The 20,439-nt window shown below is 37.3% G+C and overlaps 2 protein-coding genes across 3 annotated transcripts in view; one reads left to right on the forward strand and one right to left on the reverse strand.

Moving 5' to 3' along the window:
- The first annotated feature begins 688 nt into the window (after window positions 1-688).
- spega (striated muscle enriched protein kinase a) lies at window positions 689-19,398 on the forward strand. Its single transcript, XM_051896819.1, is given in 28 exon segments — window positions 689-799; window positions 2,204-2,410; window positions 3,470-3,593; window positions 3,669-3,841; window positions 4,071-4,183; window positions 4,304-4,472; window positions 6,604-6,709; window positions 6,815-7,012; window positions 7,094-7,151; window positions 7,257-7,334; window positions 7,437-7,609; window positions 7,697-7,723; window positions 7,805-7,957; window positions 8,050-8,092; window positions 9,814-9,882; window positions 9,964-12,250; window positions 13,131-13,235; window positions 13,322-13,447; window positions 13,534-13,701; window positions 14,989-15,111; window positions 15,303-15,467; window positions 15,578-16,124; window positions 16,219-16,458; window positions 16,544-16,767; window positions 16,880-16,955; window positions 17,095-17,244; window positions 18,318-18,526; window positions 18,529-19,398. Coding segments are annotated over 28 exon segments (6,213 nt in total). The 5' UTR covers window positions 689-795; the 3' UTR covers window positions 18,627-19,398.
- obsl1a (obscurin like cytoskeletal adaptor 1a) overlaps window positions 19,392-20,439 on the reverse strand; it is a 48,539-nt gene continuing 47,491 nt past the window's right edge. For both annotated transcript variants that reach the window (XM_051896818.1, XM_051896817.1), the window contains exon 24: window positions 19,392-20,355. In XM_051896818.1, coding sequence (XP_051752778.1) covers window positions 20,084-20,355 — 272 coding nt within the window. In that variant the 3' untranslated portion in view covers window positions 19,392-20,083. The remainder of the gene's footprint in view (window positions 20,356-20,439) is intronic.

Genomic DNA, 20,439 nt, shown 5'->3' on the forward strand with positions numbered 1-20,439 from the left:
TTTGATCATATTTACCAAGGGTGCCAATAATTCTGACCACCACTGTATACCCTTCTTTATTCATTTTTTTCTCATTTGTTTGTTTATTTTGCACTTCTCAGGTCAAGATTAGAAAAGATGCCATCAATCCCTGAGGAGCCCGAGGTGTCTGAGGGAGAGGTGGAACACAAGACAATGCCAGACTTCATAAAACCTCTCAGTGACCTGGAAGTAGTAGAAGGGAAAGAATCAGTATTAAAGTGCAGGGTCACAGGCCTGCCATACCCCAAAATCATTTGGTATCACAATGGCAAGAAGATAGAGAGCAGCACCGATGACAGAAAGATGATACAGTGTAAGTCCACGAAAATATTGTCAGAGGATATTTGTGGCGCATCTACAGTCTAACACTGCCTTGAATTCTAACTCGGAAGTTCTTAAACATTTTCTACATTTATTGTCTCCCGAATGCATGTCGTCTTTAATCATATCCCATCATGTACCTCTTCTAGACAGGGATGTTCACAGTCTGGTCATTCATTCTGTGTGTCATGGCCACAGTGGTGTGTATAAATGTGTCATCTCCAATAAAGTGGGCAAGGCTGCCTGCTATGCTCATTTATATGTTGCAGGTAAGACAGAACTTCCTCTCATATATAGTAGTATTGTAACATTCATATGTGTCTGCCTTATTTACATTGTAGCTTCTTGACAGTTAGCCTTCCTGAGCCACCTGAGGATCCTCCAGTAATTGAATCTGTAACTGGGAGAACAGTCTCACTGAGCTGGAAAAGACCAAAAAACCTGGACCCATCCATGGGTAAATTTGTCTATGTCTTTCTTAAACTACCCTGGCATGATAGTTCCTGATATTTTGCTTAAAGTTAGATTATCATGTTCTATAATCTGTGATAATTAATCGGCAACTAGAGGAGAGTGTGGTAAGATGTGTCAGTGGGTCAATTCTGCAACCACCTTAACTCTTTCCCCACCAGTGTTTTATTTTTAAGTTGCCTGCCACCACCAGCATTTTTGATCATTTTCACAAAAATGTCATGGCTCCCGAGAATATTTTGTTGTATGAATATCTGAAGAGAAAGAAGAGAGCCTCTGATTTTAAACAAAAAAGCCACTTTATTCTAGCTTCATGCATTATTATACACTTGAATGTGGGTAAGTTTAATAGAAAAAGCAACATTTTGAACAAAATTTTTTGTCAAAGACTACAACATGTGCATAAGCAATGCTTTTATCGCTTGTTTCTGCCTCTTTTTCACCTGTGTTTTGATCTGAAGATTTTGTACTCTTTCAGAAATGCGTAATAGCACCCCCTACCATATAACAGTAAAAACATGGATTACCTTAAAAAATTTCGTCAATGGTGGGGAAGCGTTGAGTCGTAAATGACGAAAAATTCTGTCAATTTCTGAGTTAAACTATCAAACGGTGATATACATGTCCAGAAATTAGAAATGGCTCATCATATACAGCAGTATGTGAATGAAAAACATGATAAGAAAAATTAGGGCGGGACTTGACTTTGTCCATTTTGATTGGATCATTGGATTGTTTGCTAATGAATGCTGCAATTATGACATGTTTTTAGCAATGCCCTGTTTCTCTTTACAAAAACACAGTATGATTTTCCCATTGGCTTTTGGATTTGCAGAAGATAAGCTCTGTGACCAACAAAAGTTTATGATTCTTGCACGTTTTTCCTCATTATGATAATCTCCACAAATGAACTTTTATGAATGCTGAAGCCTAAATACAATCAGCAGAAGTAAAGAGCTTAATTTAGGCTATAAACTAACTATACCACAGTCACATGATTTCAAGGTCACCACTATTAAGCTTCAGACATCTCTAAGTCTTTATTTAAAAAAAAAAGGTATAAAAAATTTGAATAGATTGCAAGAGCATGGTTATAAACACAATAAGGCTGTAAATGTGGACTAGTGAGTAGATGAGTTTACTGTACCTGTTCGTTGTGATGATGTTTAAAGTCCCTGTGACAACCTCTGTTGTTCCCTTATTAGCAACCACCTTTTACATAAGTAAAAGCGTAAAACATAGAATAAAACATGATAATATCTTGAGCTTAACCACAGATGTCATTTCAGGCATTTAACCAAAAATCCATTCAATAAACCCAATAACTTCGCAGTCATCAACTTGTTTACCTGTTTACCATAGCATTTACCTTGTCCTTCATTTATTTCAGATCCTGCTTCACTCATGTACGTTGTTCAACAACAAACTCTGGGCTCCACCCAATGGACAACCATTGCCTCCAGCCTCAGAGACACCTCTTATACAGTCTCCTCACTTTCTAAGGGACTGTGTTATTCCTTCAGAGTCCTTACTACCACTGGAAAAGCATTCAGCAAACCCTCACAACCCACTGACCTGGTCCAGCTCATTGACAGAGGTATAGAAATGATTTGAGCTCAAATTCTGTTTGTACCCATGGCAGATAAATGTGAAGATTACTTTTTGATGGCATATTTTCATGTTGTTCCTGATTACATAAAATAGTACCTTCTAGTATTATGCACTTTTAATTAGTGCAATTTTCATAGCTATAGCCTTACTTATCCCTCTGGTCCTCTTCAGTCAAAAATGACTAAAAAATTTTACATTTTGATTTTTTTTTGCTTCATCGGACACTTAGTGACTTTTGTTGCATTAGCTATGTGGACACACAAAAAATCATGGACATGATTCATATATGTTAAAGGGTCAGAAAAAAGTCACACTTGGCTCCTTCATGGTCAAAAATGACCGACATAGGAAATGAATGAAAAATACGAAAAAATATGAGTTTTGTTATGTGTAACAAAATGTCCTCCTCTGTGTTCAGGTTTGATGTAGTAAAATTATTGGAAAAACTGACACTTCAAATCAACATTTAAAAAAATTTAACCTTGAAAAAAGTAGTCTTTTTGACTAAGTATAAATCCGAATCCACAACTTAATATTTATGTCTAAAAACATGTCTATAAGCCACTATATATAGAACTATATAGGAATCTATTGGTTACACCATGGCATTACATAAGTTTTTTATTTTTTTACTCCCACCAGATGGTGCTAATCTACCTTCAAAAAATTTTATTTTAAATGCATTGTCTCTATTTTAACATGGAATACTGTTTTAATAGAAAAATAATTTAAAAATATATTAGAAAAAAAGTGTATTATTTTCAATGGGGAAAAATAGCTAATAAAAATTTAATATTATTGAACAAAAATATATTACATTGGTTTTCCTGGGGGAAAAAAAAAGTTACATTTCAAGGCTTTGTTCGCTTTTGACTGCAAAGGAGCCAAGTGTGACCCCTAAACGAAGAGGGCCAGAGGGTTAACTGCAGATCATCTCAGCAGGCCAAAACAGCCCCTCGTGAACCCTTTTGCCTGTGAAATGTTGACTATGTTGTTGCCTAAAGCAATCTTGAAACCTTGTTTTCATTATTTTTCCATTTCACAGGACAGTATTTACTCAAAGCTCCAGTCATCCTGGACAAACCTGATATTGTGTATGTAGTTGAGAACCAGCCTGTCACCATCACAATAACCCTTAATCATGTCCAAGCAACAGGCATGTGGAAAAGGTTAGTGTCAAATGCAAACCAAACATTCAAACTACAATATAAATTGTGAATATTAAATATGCCATTGTTTACCAGAAGGGGAGTGGTGCTTGTCAACAAACCTGGTGCAGTAGAGATGACCATGCCTGATGATGACCAGCATGCCCTCCACATTGCCAAAGTGAAAAGCACAGATGTAGGGCAGCTTATCTTCATGGCAAACAACCAGTATGGCAGTGACCTCTGCACTCTGCAGCTGGCCATGGCAGGTGAAAGCTCACTCGTTATTTTCAACCTCAAATATTAGCTGCACATCAGCAACAATGCATGGCAGAGCAGGCAACTATTCATTTGTGCAATTCATAAGATTTGTAACATTTTAAGAGTGTTTTGATACTCTATAATATGCCTCTAATCTAAAGTGTTTCCTGACGGATATCATGACCTTAACAGATATTTTAATGATGTTTATGTAATATTCTTTGGTGTCCGTTTCAGTGCCCCCTACATTTGAGATCATCATGGAGGACTTGGACGTGTGTGTTGGGGAAACATCTCGTTTTGCTGTTGTTGTAGATGGAAAACCTGACCCTGATATCTTCTGGTACAAGGTACGTTTACACTCTTGAATACGTTAATGTCTATAGTCTTGAGTATGTTAATGTCTATAACTGAAATTTCACTGGAGAATTTTTTGCTGTCCTTGGTGATGTGTTCTGTTTGACTTTCAGGATAGTATTCTTCTTGCAGAGAGCAGTCATTGTACCTTTGTGTATGATGACAGAGAGTGCTCGCTTGTTATTCTCAATGCTCAGCCTGAGGATATAGGGGTCTACACTTGCACTGCTAAGAACATGGCTGGGTCAGTGTCCTGTAAGGCTGAGCTTACGGTCCATACTGGTAAGTTATACTAGTTTCAATATGGCTATCCAAAAGTGGTTCTAGTGAATAACTCAAGGTTTCCTCAGTACAAACTAGTTTGGTATGTTTGGTATAGTTAGGGTGACCAGATTTGTCATGATGGAATCAAGCAGCAACCTTCCGGACTCTCTTTTGAATCCAACACGGAAGTGACTTAAACTGCAATTCATCAACTGGCCGCTAGAGACAGGCTCCAAAAAGGAGTCAATCCCATAGACACCCATGTTAAAATGCCCAACTTTACAGCAGAAAAAAATATGTTTACAGCCTGGTACAAAAAGTGGTTTTGGTCTATATAGCTAATTTTGCCCTTCATGACAACTGTGAGAGGGGTGAATTTTTTTATAACTCATCCGTTTAAGTTATATTAAGCCTTAAGGCCCGTTCACACCAAGAACGATAATTATAAAGATAACGATAAATATATAGTTCTAAAAATCGTTCTAAATATAAAAGAACAGCACTGTCCACACCACAGCTATAACGATAATGATATAGAGAAACTATATCGTTGGGATCACTTTCAGAGTGAATTTTTATGGCAGACGTCATTGCGGAAAAGTTAATCGCCAAGGTCCAGAAAAAGCCACCACTGTTTGACAAGTTAAACACCCTTTTCAAGTACACTGTAAAGAAAATGGATATATGGAAAACAATCGGTCATACCCTCGGAATAAATGGTGAGAAGTATTAACGATGAGATCATTATGCCAGGCTAGCAAACAGTGTAAATTACCTCAGATATCCAGCGCTAGTTTCGACAACATTGTCTTGCGTCCTTTAAAGTTGCAGTGAAAAAGATTAGGTGTTGTTTTTATTCCACTGTATTGACTTCGTCAGCTAAATTCTCTGTTAGATTAGATTGATTACACTAGCTATTCACTCGAAACATAGCATGCTGAGGACATCTGCTGGTTAAAGCCGTGTAAATGCAACAAGAACTGCAAAAACATGTTGTACACATTTTGAAACCGCAGCGCGTGAGCTTAGAATAAACAGACCGTTTTCGTTTATTGGTGTGGACACAAATATAGCTATTGTTATAGTTATCTTTATAGTTATCGTTCTTGGTGTGAACGGGCCTTTACAGTTCTGCATAATTAAGGGTGTGGCCACTTGAGTAGCAGGTGAATTGCCGCTGCTGTCACTACTAGCTGTTTGTCTTCTGTCGGTTAGCTCCACCCACGTCCCGCCTCTTTGCCCATTTTCGGTTAGTGACGTGCTGCCAAGATTGCGACCGCCGGCTCCGCCCACTTTGGGCTTTAGAAATGCTCTTCAGAAACCTACAGGTGATGTCATGGACACTACATCCATTGTTTTATACAGTCTATGGGTGGAATACGGGACAGGAAGGACCATCAAAAAAAAAAAAAAAAAAAAAAAAAAACTTTTTTATGATATTTTCATTTCATGATAATGAAATAGTTACTTTATTTTTGTTACATAAAAAAAGAACAAAGAAGCATATTACAAACAATAAGACAAATGTGATGTACAAATTAAATGTATACTTTTATTTAACATCTTTTGTTGTTTGATTAACATTACCCAGCAAACATTTGGACGTTTAATGACCGTTGAAAAGACATCCCTCCGACACTTCCCGCCATGATTGAAAAATAGTTCCAAAAATGAAATTTGAACTGATGTCTTAGACGTTATATTCTTAATTAATTAAGTATTATATGTTGAACTATACATGCAACCTCAGAGAACTGTACAGATTATACAAATGTATCTGAATGCATTTTTAGGAAATGTTCTGTGTTACATATTTATACCGATTTATTTTGGCGGGACACAGGGGACACGACGTTGCCGTCGGACCAATGTTTGCTGGGTAATGACTGGCATTTTGGGCTGCTGTCACTTTAAGACCGAACGCTTGGATCTAATATACGGACACATCCAGTTTTCACCGAGCTGTTTACGAGGTTCACTGAAGCCATAACCGACTGTATTCTGTGTCATTCAGTCTGGTCTGTATTCACTGTAACCGACTGAGCGCTTCTGGTGTGTCATTCAGCGCAATACCACATTGAGTTCTTTTTTCACAATACTGCACATAAAAACTTGATAAACACACTTCTATACTTCTATATATTCACAGCCAAAAAAGTGGAGGAAGAAGAAGAGCAAATGGAAGATGAAGGCACAATTCTACGGAGGATGCGCAGACTGACTGATTACTATGGCATACACAAAGAGATTGGCAGGTCAGATACCATACCAGAAGGACACTGCTGTTTATAGTTTTAGTATTATCATGAGAACACTGAATATATTTGGATCTGACAGGTCTGTAATGTCTTTGTTCACAGAGGGGCTTTTTCATATGTCAAGCGAGTGACACAAAAAAACGGTCAATCATTTGCAGCAAAATTCATCTCGGTGCGAGCAAAGAGAAAGACTTGTTCCCTGAGAGAGATGAGCCTCCTGTCAGAGCTAGACCATGAGAATATCATCCACTTCTACGATGCTTTTGAAAAGAGGCGTGTAGTGGTCATTATTACTGAACTGTATCCTTTCCTTCTGATTAATTATCCTTTTTTTGATAAGAAGCTGTTTGCTTGCATCATTATCCTTAAATGATTATAAAGGTGCCACGAAGAGCTTTTGGAAAGAATAACAAAAAGAACAACCATCTTAGAATCTGAGGTTGGTGTTTTAACTGTGTATTCAGTAAAAATGAGTTGTTTCTGCATGACGCTAAAACAGATTAATATATTTTCTATAGAATTAATGTTTGTGTTCTATGTTCAGGTTCAGTCTATCATACGGCAGTTACTCGATGGTATCGCCTATCTTCACCGCAATGACATAATTCACCTTGATATAAAGGTCAACAGATAAAACTGTACTAAACGCATTTACTAATCATTACAAATTACAGTTTGGATTTTTCAGAGACAGCTAATTATACAGTATGTGTGTGTATTTCAGCCTGAAAACATCCTCATGGCAGACCAAAAAAGTGATCACATTCGTATTTGTGATTTTGGCAATGCTCTGAAAGTCAATCCAAATGAGGAATTGTACTGCAAATACGGCACACCAGAATTTATTGCTCCTGAGATTGTAAACCAGTCACCCATCTCTAAATCTACAGACATCTGGTAAAAGACCATCGCTTCACCTAAGTCTCTGACAGTTGGTTAAACTTTCATTCTCTGTATTTTCTATAACTATCTTTCTCTCCATAGGCCAGTGGGTGTCATAACTTATTTATGGTATGTATATTTGAGCTCTCCACTGACAGAATTTTGCATTCAACATTTGTAACATGTGTTTATCATTCACATAATTTACAGCCTAACAGGAGTTTCCCCATTTGCTGGGGAAAATGACCGTGACACTCTGCTGAACATCAGGAATTATAATGTTGCATTTGAGGAAAGCATGTTTAAAGACCTTTGCAGAGAAGCAAAAGGATTCATCATAAAGCTCCTTGTACCAAACAAACTGTAAGTGTTTATAGCAGCACAATCTTTGCGGTAAATATGTCTGATTGTTGTAATTGTCATGAAGTTATGCTCTCTTGAATTGAATGTTTCAGGAGACCTGATGCCACAGAATGTCTTCTTCATCCTTGGTTCAAGGTATGATATATGAATATTAACAAACAGGCTGCAGTATTGATTAATGCAGTGAAACAAAGAAAATATTCATACACACTTTTGGTAACTTTGACTCCGACCTACAGAAGATGTGTACACAATACATAGCTGCCATTCAACAGAACAAAACAGCGATACTGTGTTTTTGAAATATCTAATACCATAATGCAGTCTGCAAGCAATCACATCATCACTACATGGCACAAGCTAATTGCATCTAACACCTTATGAAAAATAATTTTATTCAACTGTGCTATTAATATACTTCTTTTAAACTAAAAATAAGAAAGTATACGTTCAGTCTACTTTTTATGTACTTCTCAAAAATATACTTAAAATTGCACTTAAGTATACTTGACTTATACTGACAGAAAAGTCAGTATAAGTATACTTGGCTTGTAGTTCACGTTGACCTATTAAATACTTTTTTGCATGGTTTTACATACTTTCTTATAAACTTGCAGTGTTTTGAAATATTGATTTATAAAGAAAACAGATATGTTTCTACTTTTGAGTATCTGTATTTTGTTTATGCTAGTCCACTTGTGGTGTACATAGGAATTTACTTCAAATTTACTTGACACTTTCCCCTCCATTTACTGAAATTTACGGCTATCCATGTTTTCACTATTATACGGTAGGGGGTGCTATTACACATGTTCTAGTACAGAATCTACTGATCAAAACACAGGTGAAGAAGAAGCAGAAACGAACACAGATTGCAAACACAAATGTTTGATCATCAAACATTAAACAGCATATAAATCAAAACTGCTTAATGTTATAGAAAGAAATGCCGAACCCATGAAGAGGAAATGACTATGAAGCTTTGGAGGTGTTGATGGACTCGATCTACTCCATCTGTGTTTTGATCATCATTCTGAATCCCATCTGGATAAAGTCTTTGATAAAAACAAGATTTTCTCAACTTTTTGTTTAAAATGTTGCTTTTTAATGAAACTTACCCACATTCAAGTGTTGATAAAAAAGGATACATGAAGAATAAAATGTTTTTAAAATAGAAAGAGTTAAAGTGCAGTTAAAGGTATATTTAAAGTATAAAAATGTAATACCTAAATAGGAACATAGTAGTATAAAGTGCAAAAATAATATATAAATAGTAAACTATAAGTCTAATGTTATGTTTACTTAAAGAACTTAAATGTATACTTGCAGTATTAAATTACTAAACTAGTAGTTTACTGAGCGATACTTAAGATACTCTCATAAACTAAAAAATGTGCTACAAGTAAAATAGTAAACTACTAGTATACTTATAAGTTCGCTTGTAGTAGTTGTGAACTAGTTGTGCACTTAAAGTTTACTACTCTTACACTTATAGTACACTTAAACGTATACTTTTATATACTAAAAAGTGGGCCAATTTAGTCCCAAACAGTATTGAACTGGTACACTTACATGTTTAATAAAAGTACATTGATATTAGTATAATTACTACATAAAGTATACTTAAAATAATACTTGAACATTACTTAAGTATGCATGTACTTAAAATTAACTTCAAGTGTTTTTTGTAAGGGTGTGGATGTATTGGCATTAGCAAGTCTCTGTAATTGCTCTGCAGCAGAATAGCAGATCTATTCTGCAAAGACCAAATACATTAACATCGTCGTATCCATCATTTCCTTTATTTATTTATTTATTTATTTAGAACATTAATCTAATTGTCATTTTTTCCTTAGTCACTGGCAAAGGGAAAAAGCATCACCACAACATTACATAAGCAAGTGCTAGCCCGACGTAAATGGCAGGTAAGCAATAACAAAAACTTGAAGAAAAGAAAAGAAATTAACAATGTTCATGGCCTAACTCTGTTTATTTTGCCATTCCAGTGTTCGCTCATTAGATACAAGTCTAAAATGGTGATGAGATCCATATCAGAATTGCTGGATGACTCTTCTAGCCATGTGTCCCTTGCGGTGCCTAGAAACCTTAAGGACTGCTCACCACCTCCATCATCGTCCTCCGACTCAGATGAGGACACTGATGAGCTTCCTTTCATCCCTATGCCCCACACAATGATGTTCTCTGGTTCCCGGATGTCTCTGACTGAGATCCATGAGGATGATGATAATGTCATTAGAGGATCCAATGATTCCTACCAAAAAAACATTCATCGGCTCAAGGACATCACAGAATGCCAGCCAACTGATCGACAGCGGAATGTAGACCACCTGGAGATTGCAGAAAGGACTGAACACTTGAAAGAATCCTTGCAAAGGGGTGCCAGTGTACAAGCTGAACAGGTAGAAGGCAAGTCCAGAAGAGCGCTAATGCGAAGAGGGAGTTCTGCTGATAGTGCGCTTCTTCTGCAGATCACACCTGAAGATGGAAATGTGAATGATAATACAGAGGAAAGCCAAAAGCACATGAAAAAGGCAGTTTCCATGGAGCTTCCACACCGGAGCAGTAGTCCAAAGACAGGCAAGCTAAGCAAGGAAGATTATGCTCTAAAACTTGACCTTTTGAGGCAGAGGTTGCTAAGAGGGGGCACTGTTGACAAGAATATGAGTGGTCTTCGTGGACCCCTGCTTGAGACACTGGGTGTTGATGATGAGAGACGAACTGCCTCTTTGGAACGTAACTCCAGACGTTCCAGGTTGAGTGCTTCAGGAGTTTCTCAGGCATCCTTCACTGAAAGTCCAGAGGAAACAAAAACTGTATCCAGGAAGAGGTCTTCTTTAAGGGAGGGAAACTCAGAGTCAATTTCACTACATAGGAGGTCTGGAGCCCCACTAGAGATTCCCTCCCTTTTTCTGGAAGCCACGTCTAATATCACAGATCAAACCAAGGCTGGTCCTCCACCTGTGTTTCCTAGAGAAATTTCTTCCAAGCCACCAACTCCAGACTTGGAAATTAAACAGTTGTCTAAGGAAGAGTCTACTGGTAATGTCCATATTATACATACCTCTCAGCCTGCATCTATATTAGATGACACTGGTAAGAAGTTAGAGAAGATGGAAGAACACACATTCTCTCAAGACAGCGTGCAAGGAAAGAGTAATAAAAGTACTGAATCTTCTCTTGATATACTTCCACATGACATATCCTCAAATTATTCCAGTAAAGTGCAGGTAAATGGCACACAGGCATCGTCTGCCACCCCTATCTTGAAAATCCCACAGCCAGATACTCAACCTACCACTGGACATCCAGCTGTTTTTGCTGCTGCTTCCTCAGCACACCAGCCAACACTTAGAAAGGATATCAAAGATATTGATTCAGAGGAACTTTTTGAGGCAAGGTTTAAGAAGAGGGAGTCATCCTTGACACATGGCCTGAAACGATTGGCAAAGGCAAAGTCTGTAGAAAACTCACCAGTTCTCCCACGGAAATCAGATGAAGAGGTTTATCGACCTGGCCCTGTAGGCGCCCCATTGGAGTTTGGACCTAGAAGATTACAGGAAAAATCCAAGTCTGTCCAAGACCTCAGGGAGGTGGAGAAGGAATCTGGGCTTGGACTTGTTGGAAGATTCTCTATGCGTGCAAGGAGATTGCAACCCATTCATAAAAAAGGCAAAGAGGAGACCTCAGATTCTGTAGCTAACAGACGGCGAGTTACCTGGGCTATGGGACATAGCAAGTCCTTGGACAAAAAAGAAGTTGAGACAGGAACCTTTGATAACACTATAGATACAAACAAAGAAAATCTTGGGAAAGATAGTAAGAAGGTTGCTGAATCGCCTGTCCTTGCTGTGCGACGTAAATTCGAATCTGTTTCAGGAATATTTGATAGAGTGCATAGTAAGTCAAAAGACAGAGATGATAAGGAAACTAAACCCCACGTTGATGCAGAAACTCTAAAAGAAGAGAAGCAAGACATCAAGAAAATAAACGATTCACCAGTTCTGGCATTGCGAAAAAAGTTTGAGTCGAAGGTATCTGGATTTTCATTAAGAAAACAAAGTCAGCCTGAGAAGAGGGAGGGAGATAAGGAAACTACAAATGAAGGACAGAAAACACCTTTGCTCTCCTGTCATCGCCGCTCTCAGTCTGATGGGCTCATTCACAAGAATGTGGACATTCCCGAAAACCAGCTTCCTTCACAAACTGCTACAACATCATCCAAAGAGACGCTGAGCTACACTTCTAGTGCACAGTCTGTAGAGTCCATTCAGAGTATGTATGATTCAGTTTATGCAATGTGTTTTATTTTTTGGCAGTTATCCAAAACTATTCCAACACTTGTTGATAAGTATGTAAGCTGTTGTTAAGTATGCTAGTTAAATACTGTAAATTTACAAGTTAAGCTTTGGAAACTAATTTATGCAAATGATAAAGACACGTTAAAGCATTAGTTCACTTCAGAATTAAAATTTCGTGATCATTTACTCACCCGCATGCCATCCAAGATGTTTATGTCTTTCTTTCTTCAGTCGAAAAGAAATGAAGGTTTTTGAAGAAAACATTCCAGGATTTTTCTCCATATAGTGGACTTCACTGGGGTTCAACGGGTTGAAGGTCCAAATTGCAGTTTCAGTGCAGCTTCAAAGGGCTGTACACGATCCCAGACGTTGTTTTACCTTTTTTTGTAAAGGGTGTTTGACTTAGTCTTTGCATGTTCGCTTTGTAAACACTGTGTCTGTACTTCCGCCTATGTCACGCGTGACCTTTCCAACGTGGTTACTTAATGCGTGGAGCATCACAGAGCAGTGCAAGATGAGCATTTGTGGTTAAAAAGTATATATTTTTAAAAAATGAGAAAATGGCAGATGGTTTCTCTAGATAAGACTCTTATTCCTCGTCTGGGATCATGTAGAGCTCTTTGAAGCTGCACTGAAACTGACATTTGGACCTTCAACCTGTTGAACCCCAGTGAAGTCCACTATATGGAGAAAAATCCTGGAATGTTTTCCTCAAAAACCTTCATTTCTTTTTTGACTGAAGAAAGAAAGACATGAACATCTTGGATGACATGGGGGTGAGTAAATTATCAGGAAATTTTAATTCTAAAGAGAACTAATCCTTTAATTGCAAAATTGCATTTCTTTGTTGACAGCTCCTGAAACTGACATAAGGTCTAGGTGGGACAGATGGGGTTTGTCCAGAAGTAAGAGAGACAGGACACCATCTAAATCAAGGGCACCTGCAACTTCAAAGGAAGGTGAAACAAAAATTTAATTCCATACTTTCTACTCCTGGCCATAGTTTTGATCAGCAATTCTAATTAACATTTGTATTTTTTTTTAGTTATTTCAGATTTTCCTCCAGTTTTCCACATTACACTAAAGGACCATGTTCTTCTTGAAGGAAATCCAGTCACCCTTAGTTGTCTTCCAGCTGGTAGCCCTGAGCCTAAAATATTATGGATGAAAGGTATTTTTCATTAAATGTTTCACTTTTAATTACGAAAACGGTAGTTCACCAACAATTTTCAAACTTTTCTCCGTTTCTGTTCGTAGATAAGAAACCTTTGGAGATTGACGACAGAATGAGTTTAGTGGCCTGCCCAGATGGAAGGCAACTTTTGATGATCATGAAGACCTCTAAGAAGGATGCTGGAATCTATGAATGTGTAGCCACTAATAACCTGGCCTCTGCAACTACTTCCTGTATACTGTCCTTAGCCTGTAAGCTCTGGAAGATTGCCTACTATTTAGTATCCACCTTTTTTCTATGCCCCATGACGCGCTGCATGAATTATGGGAGTAACTTATAAAAGATAAATTCTCTAAAAAAACTCATAAAAGATAACTGCAACTATTTATCTCACAATTCTGACATTTTTTCTCAGAATTGCGAGATATAATGTCAGAATCATGAGATATAAAGTCGCAGTTCGGAGAAAAAATGTCAGAATTGTATCTCACAATTCTGACTTTATAACTCGCAATTGTAAGTTTATAACTCACAATTCTGACTTTATAACACAATTCTGACTTTATAACTCGCAATTGTAAGTTTATATCACACAATTCTAACTTTATAAATCGTAATTGTAAGTTTATAACTCACAATTCTGACTTTATAACACAATTCTGACTTTATAACTCGCAATTGTAAGTTTATATCACACAATTCTAACTTTATAAATCGTAATTGTAAGTTTATAACTCACAATTCTGACTTTATAACACAATTCTGACTTTATAACTCGCAATTGTAAGTTTATATCACAATTCTGACTTTATAAATCGTAATTGTAAGTTTATAACTCACAATTCTGACTTTATAACACAATTCTGACTTTATAACTTGCAATTGTAAGTTTATATCACACAATTCAGACTTTATAAATCGTAGTTGTAAGTTTATAACTCACAGTTCTGACTTTATAACACAATTCTGACTTTATAACTCGCAATTGTAAGTTTATATCACGCCATTCTGACTTTATAACTCATAATTTTGACTTTATAACTCGCAATTCTGACTTTATATCACGCAATTCTGACTTTATAACTCGCAATTGCGAGAAAAAAAGTCAGAATTGTGAGATAAAAAGTCGTAGTTACCTTTTTTATCTTTTATTCAGTGGTGGAAACAAGCCTCCATAGAAAACAGATATTCTTTTGCCAGAGATATTCTTGTGATATCATGTCACTTTAAAATACCAAGTGTTATGTTATTCTTCTGATGTCTAAAAATCAAAACATGAAGGAAAATTGACAGCTTATTCAGTCAAACTGACGGATAAGGATTTTTTGTAGCACAACCTTATAATTTGAAATGATTCGTCTCAGTCTTTGAGTGGGAGTTCCCCAAACCTCCCATAATTCAAATGCAGTAAGCTCGCCAGGAAAAAGGTGGATAGTATTAATGCCAAATAGATGTTTGGGTGTTCTCACATTTTGTTCATTATATGCTTGCACAAGTTATTTTCTGATGCTCATATATTGTTTATATCACATTTTAAGGTGTTCCAAAACCTCCGGGAACCCCAGAGATTCCACAGATATACAATGACACTGCTCTGGTGCGATGGAAACCTTCAGACACCAAAGTTCCTTGCACATACATACTTGAGAGAAAATCTGATGGTAGGGAATGTCTAATACATCTTGCATATACTGATTTATTATGTTTCGTCATGGTATGGATTTTCCAACAAACTTCAAACAAACCAACAAGATTAAAATATTACTACTGTGTGTTAAATATTATTATTATAATTATTACTATCTGTTTATTCATTGGGTGCAGCGATTTAATTTTTACGGTTTATCTGTAGGTGATGATAAGTGGTTGACTGAAGCTACAGGAGTGACTGATTGTTTCTACAATTCCTCTAAACTTCCATCTGGTTCTACCATCCGATTCCGTGTGGCATGTGTAAATAAAGCTGGCCAAGGTCCATACAGTAATGTATCAGAGGGAGTAAGCATTAACGTTGAAGGTACTGAGCATGTAGTCGAGTTGTACTTACTTTTATATTTTAGTAAACTGGTTATTGTCATTTCATTTTTATTTTTTGGATTGTACATCAATCCTACCTCTCTTTTGCAGTGGCACCACTCCATAACCCTGCAGAAATGAAGACAAACCCCTCTGCCTCTTTCCCTGTTGTGACCACCGCTGTGACGGCATCTGCTTTTACGTTAGCACAGCCAAGTGTGTTTAGTCAGCCTATTAGTCCTATTACTGCACAGTCTGGTGAAGTCACAAATACTTCCTCAGAAGTCCCTGTTTCTCACTCTTTCCCAAAGGCATCCATGCCTCATCTTGTTCTCCCCAAGCCAACAAGCGCTATCAACATGATTCCCCCTATTACCCAAGCCCAAACTGTATTTCCAAGGTCAAGCACAGCTCCACCCTCAATAGGCAGATCAATTTCCCCTGTCCCTACATATGTTCCAGCCACTTGCTCAGATGCTCCCACCCCTGTCTCTCCCCCTGTGATACTGGTCAGCAGTATCAGTCCAATAGGAGAAGGAGCAAGCTCTCCCACACCAGAGACACCTACAGGACGAGTGGTATCCTACACCAAAACTGAGACCACTTTGAGGCAAGGAGTTCCCCAGAAGCCGTACAGCTTTTTGGATGAGAGAGCCAGGTAAGAAAATAAAATTACTTGTCCCCTCAAATCATTTATTTAAACAGTTTACAAATCTGCAAGCACTTTCACCAAACACATTCGGTTTTGATAGGGGCCGTTTCGGAGTGATAAGAGATTGCAGAGAAAACGCAACAGGGAAGATGTTCATAGCAAAGATAATTCCCTATGATCAGCAGACTAAGCAAACTGTCATAAAGGAGTATGAGATCTTGAAGTCCCTCCATTGTGAAAGAATCATGGCCCTACATGAAGCCTATATCACACCTCGCTACCTTGTGCTCATAACAGAGTACTGCACAGGCAAGGAGATCCTGTATAGTCTCATAGACAGGTGTGTAGTCAATTTTTATAGATTGTAATATTTTAAATAGGATGTGAAAATGAAGTTTTCAGATGAGTCTTGTTTTCTCTTTCAGATTCTGTTACTCTGAAGATGATGTAGTGGGTTTCATTGTCCAGATTCTTCAGGGTTTAGAATATCTCCACAACTGCCGGATTCTTCATCTGGACATCAAGCCAGACAATATCATAGTCACCAACCTCAATGTGATTAAAATCATAGACTTTGGCAGTGCTCAAAGGTTTAACCCTCTCTCATTCCAACAATACAGCAGAGATCTTGGGACTCTGGAGTACATGGGTATGCACATCGTGCAATTCTTATCCTTTAATATTTCTCTACATAAGAACTGAAAATACCTATCCATGTCTTATTATTGACATTAATGACCTTGTGTCCTGCCTTCTTCAAGCTCCAGAAATGCTGAAAGGGGATCTAGTAGGACCCCCGGCAGACATTTGGAGCTTGGGAGTTCTTTCCTACATTATGTAAGTCATCTATGAAGGAATTAAGGTCGGCATGAAACAGAAGTTGCAACCAACTTTACTATTATATATGGTGTATTTCTGAGAGAAACAGCTTATCGAACTTGGTGTTTCATTTTAAGTGACATTGTTTATACTGTAGGCTCAGCGGTAGGCATCCTTTCCAAGACAAAGACCCAAAAGTGACAGAGACAAAAATCCATGCAGCAAAGTTTGACTCATCTAAGCTCTACCCAAAGGTGTCCCAAAGTGCCTCCACGTTTTTAAAGAAGATGTTAAATGGCTATCAATGGTGAGTATCCATTACACATACACGAGCCAGTTGCAACTTAAGTAAAAACAAGCCTTAAAGGGTTAGTTCACCCAAAAATGAAAATTCTTGTCATTAATTACTCACCCTCATGTCGTTCCAAACCTGTAAGACCTTCATTCATCTTCAGAATTGAGATATTAAGAAATTAAGATATTTTTGATGAAATCTGAGAGGTATGTCACTTGTCCATAGACAGCAATATAATCAACACTTTCAAGGTCCAGAAAGGTACTAAAGACATCCTTAAAACAGTCATGTGACTGCAGTGGTTCAACTTTAATGTTATGAAGGGACGAGAATACTTTTCATGCGCAAAAACAAAACAAAAATAACGACTTTATTCAACAATCTCTTTTCTTCTGTGTCATTCTCATACGCTGTTTACATCCAGTGCTTCCAGGTTCTACGTCAGAACACCGACTCCGACGTCAGCATCACGTGATCAGTTTTCGCCAATGCAGAGCTGGCGTTCACATGGTTCACATGAATCACTTCCTCGTTATTGTTATCATGGTTTCTAATTAGGTTTACATTGGTTTATTACGGTAATTACGACATGACGTGAACACAGAAAAAGCTCTGTATGCTTTTCAAATTGCTCTCGCGGTACTTTGATGTCATACACTGATCGGTCTGCACAGCGCCTTTTTACAGTTCAGAATCGTCACGTAACTACATGGCGTGAACGCACATATTGTCTGGTGTTGTTTGTGTTTATGCACACTGTTACATTGCCCTTCGCCTGTTTGGATTACTCTTGTTCTGGATTATACTCTTATTTTTGTTTAATAAAGTTCCCTCTGCGTTTTACATCCACTATGTCTCTTCATTATCTTCAGCCATCTGTGACATGAAAACTATTTGTGTCAAAATGAACCATGACTTAAGTTACAAAACTTTTTAGTTGTAAACTCCAAATATAGTTCAGTCCAGAATGAAAATGTAATGTCAAACACATCGAAAATTATTGGACAGGCTGTTGGTTCATTAAGCAACAAGCTGTTTTGTCACAAAAGTCATGTTTTTACTGATTTTGTGGACTTTTTCCTCAGGTGCCGACCCACCATTAAGGACTGCCTCAATCATTCATGGCTTCATGACTCATATTTAAAGAAGCTACGTCGACAGACCTTGACTTTCACTACCACACGGCTCAAAGAATTCCTAGGGGAGCACCAGCGCAGATGTGCAGAGTCGGCTACTAAACATGAGGTCCTTCTCAGAGTCTACCAGAGTGGACCTTCACCCCCGGCCTCATCTACCAACCACACCTACCAGTGAAGACAACGACTTTGACTTTTAACTTTAAATGTCTGGAAATTCTATCAGGACCTTCCTTGATGACAAATAATATGAGTTGAAGAAAAAACTGCACTCTTATCTCAAGAGAAAAAAAAGAGAGAGGAAAAAACTGACTACATGTTAAGAGTGATAACAGGAAAAGCTGGTCGATAGCAAGTAACAGTTGTTTCAAGGTGATGGACATTACATAAAGAGCAATACTGGATTAAATTATCTTTGGATCAGCGATTGTACCAGAATGGTTTTTTTTTTTTAATAATATCATTATTGTTTAGTATTTATGTAGGTTGCAATTGGTGATGCATCTATTTGAACTTGAATTAAGTATCATTTTAAGAATTGCAGAAGCAAGTAATAAGAGCTGTCAATGAAGAAGAATACAGTAATACTGTTTTCTACATTTTTCTTTTGAGAATTCTTTAAATGCACAGTTGTTTGCAGTGTAAAATGCTGATGTGTCAGTTTTTAATATATATATATATATATATATAAAGAGAGAGAGAGTGTCAGCAACATAGTACACTTTTGAGCTTCATGCTCTGGTGTTTCAAGTTGTTTCAAAGTTTATTTATGAAAGGCGTTACAAAGTAGTTGTCACTACTGTGTAAATCTTGTAGATGTATGTTTACATTTGATTTTATATTTCAAACTCTGTATATCACACTGTTTGGCATGTCTTTAGACATTTTGCTGTTTTGCTTTTGTAAAATATTTGATATGGGTACTTTGATAACAGGTATAAGTATATATTTACAGTTTTTTCCCCTTTCTAAGGAAGCATTCTTTCAATAGAATTAAAAATAAAACATGTTAATTGAAGACATAAAACAATCTTCTGACTTTTTTAATTATTATTTTTATGGGATATCACATTTGCAGCACAGTTAGTACCCCGGTATGGTTTCATATAACATATTAGCTTTGATATCAGTGTGGTTTTCATTTAACACAATCCAGAAAATTTCAAATTTTAAACAAACATTACATTTTTTGCATCTATAAAATAGAACCTTCTGTCATTTGTTTTTCTGTAAAATATTAAAGATTATAAATACTATAAAAAGTGTTCCATTCACATAACACACAACATTTTCCTCTTTATCAACATTCATGAGAGAGTTGTGTTACATTCATAAATTATTGTGTGGTTCTACTAGAAAAAAAAAAAAATCCTTGGCAAAAAGAGGAAATCCTCCGGTTTTAATCCACGTGCACTTTCAATGTCCACATTGAGTTTACAATGACACTTGCTTCCTATCACATTCTGTTCCAGACTCCATACAGACAATCATCAGGTTTAAATTATGACTTTTTTCTCAAATATCAATGCTTTCAGGAGTAAATGTGTGCAGTGGCCAGTCTACATCTCTTTTGATATCACCATTACAGTCTCATTTTTGAACTTTGAGGTTAAAAGGGTCAATACTTTAATTTGCTGGATACGATCACACATCCATTTGTATACTACTTCCCTGTCTTTTATACTCTCCTCAAGTGTGTAACCTTTGATAACTCACTAAAGCACGGTCAGTTTGGCACTAGTCTTGGCTTTCCCCGTGGTAAACTTGACTGTCCCACTCATGTCAGAGCTGGTGTTTTTGAATGTCAGTTTGTGGACAGTCCCTTGGTTCTCTATTCGAACATTGGGCCCTGACTGCAGGGTCTCCCCATTCAGCGTCCAGACGGGAGGCTTGATGAGGGTCACGGACACTTCACACTGGAAGCAAGCTGTTTCAGGAGCTCTCACTTCCACATCCTCTATATCCTTCACCACTAGGATAGACTGGGCTATGAAGTCAAAAAGCAGAAAGTTTGAACTATGACCTTTAATGCCATAAAATCATTGATATAGAGCCATTTAGATCCAAACAA

The sequence above is a fragment of the Ctenopharyngodon idella genome, chromosome 6 (assembly GCF_019924925.1).
Source record: "Ctenopharyngodon idella isolate HZGC_01 chromosome 6, HZGC01, whole genome shotgun sequence".
In the NCBI taxonomy this organism is placed as follows: Eukaryota; Metazoa; Chordata; class Actinopteri; order Cypriniformes; family Xenocyprididae; genus Ctenopharyngodon; species Ctenopharyngodon idella.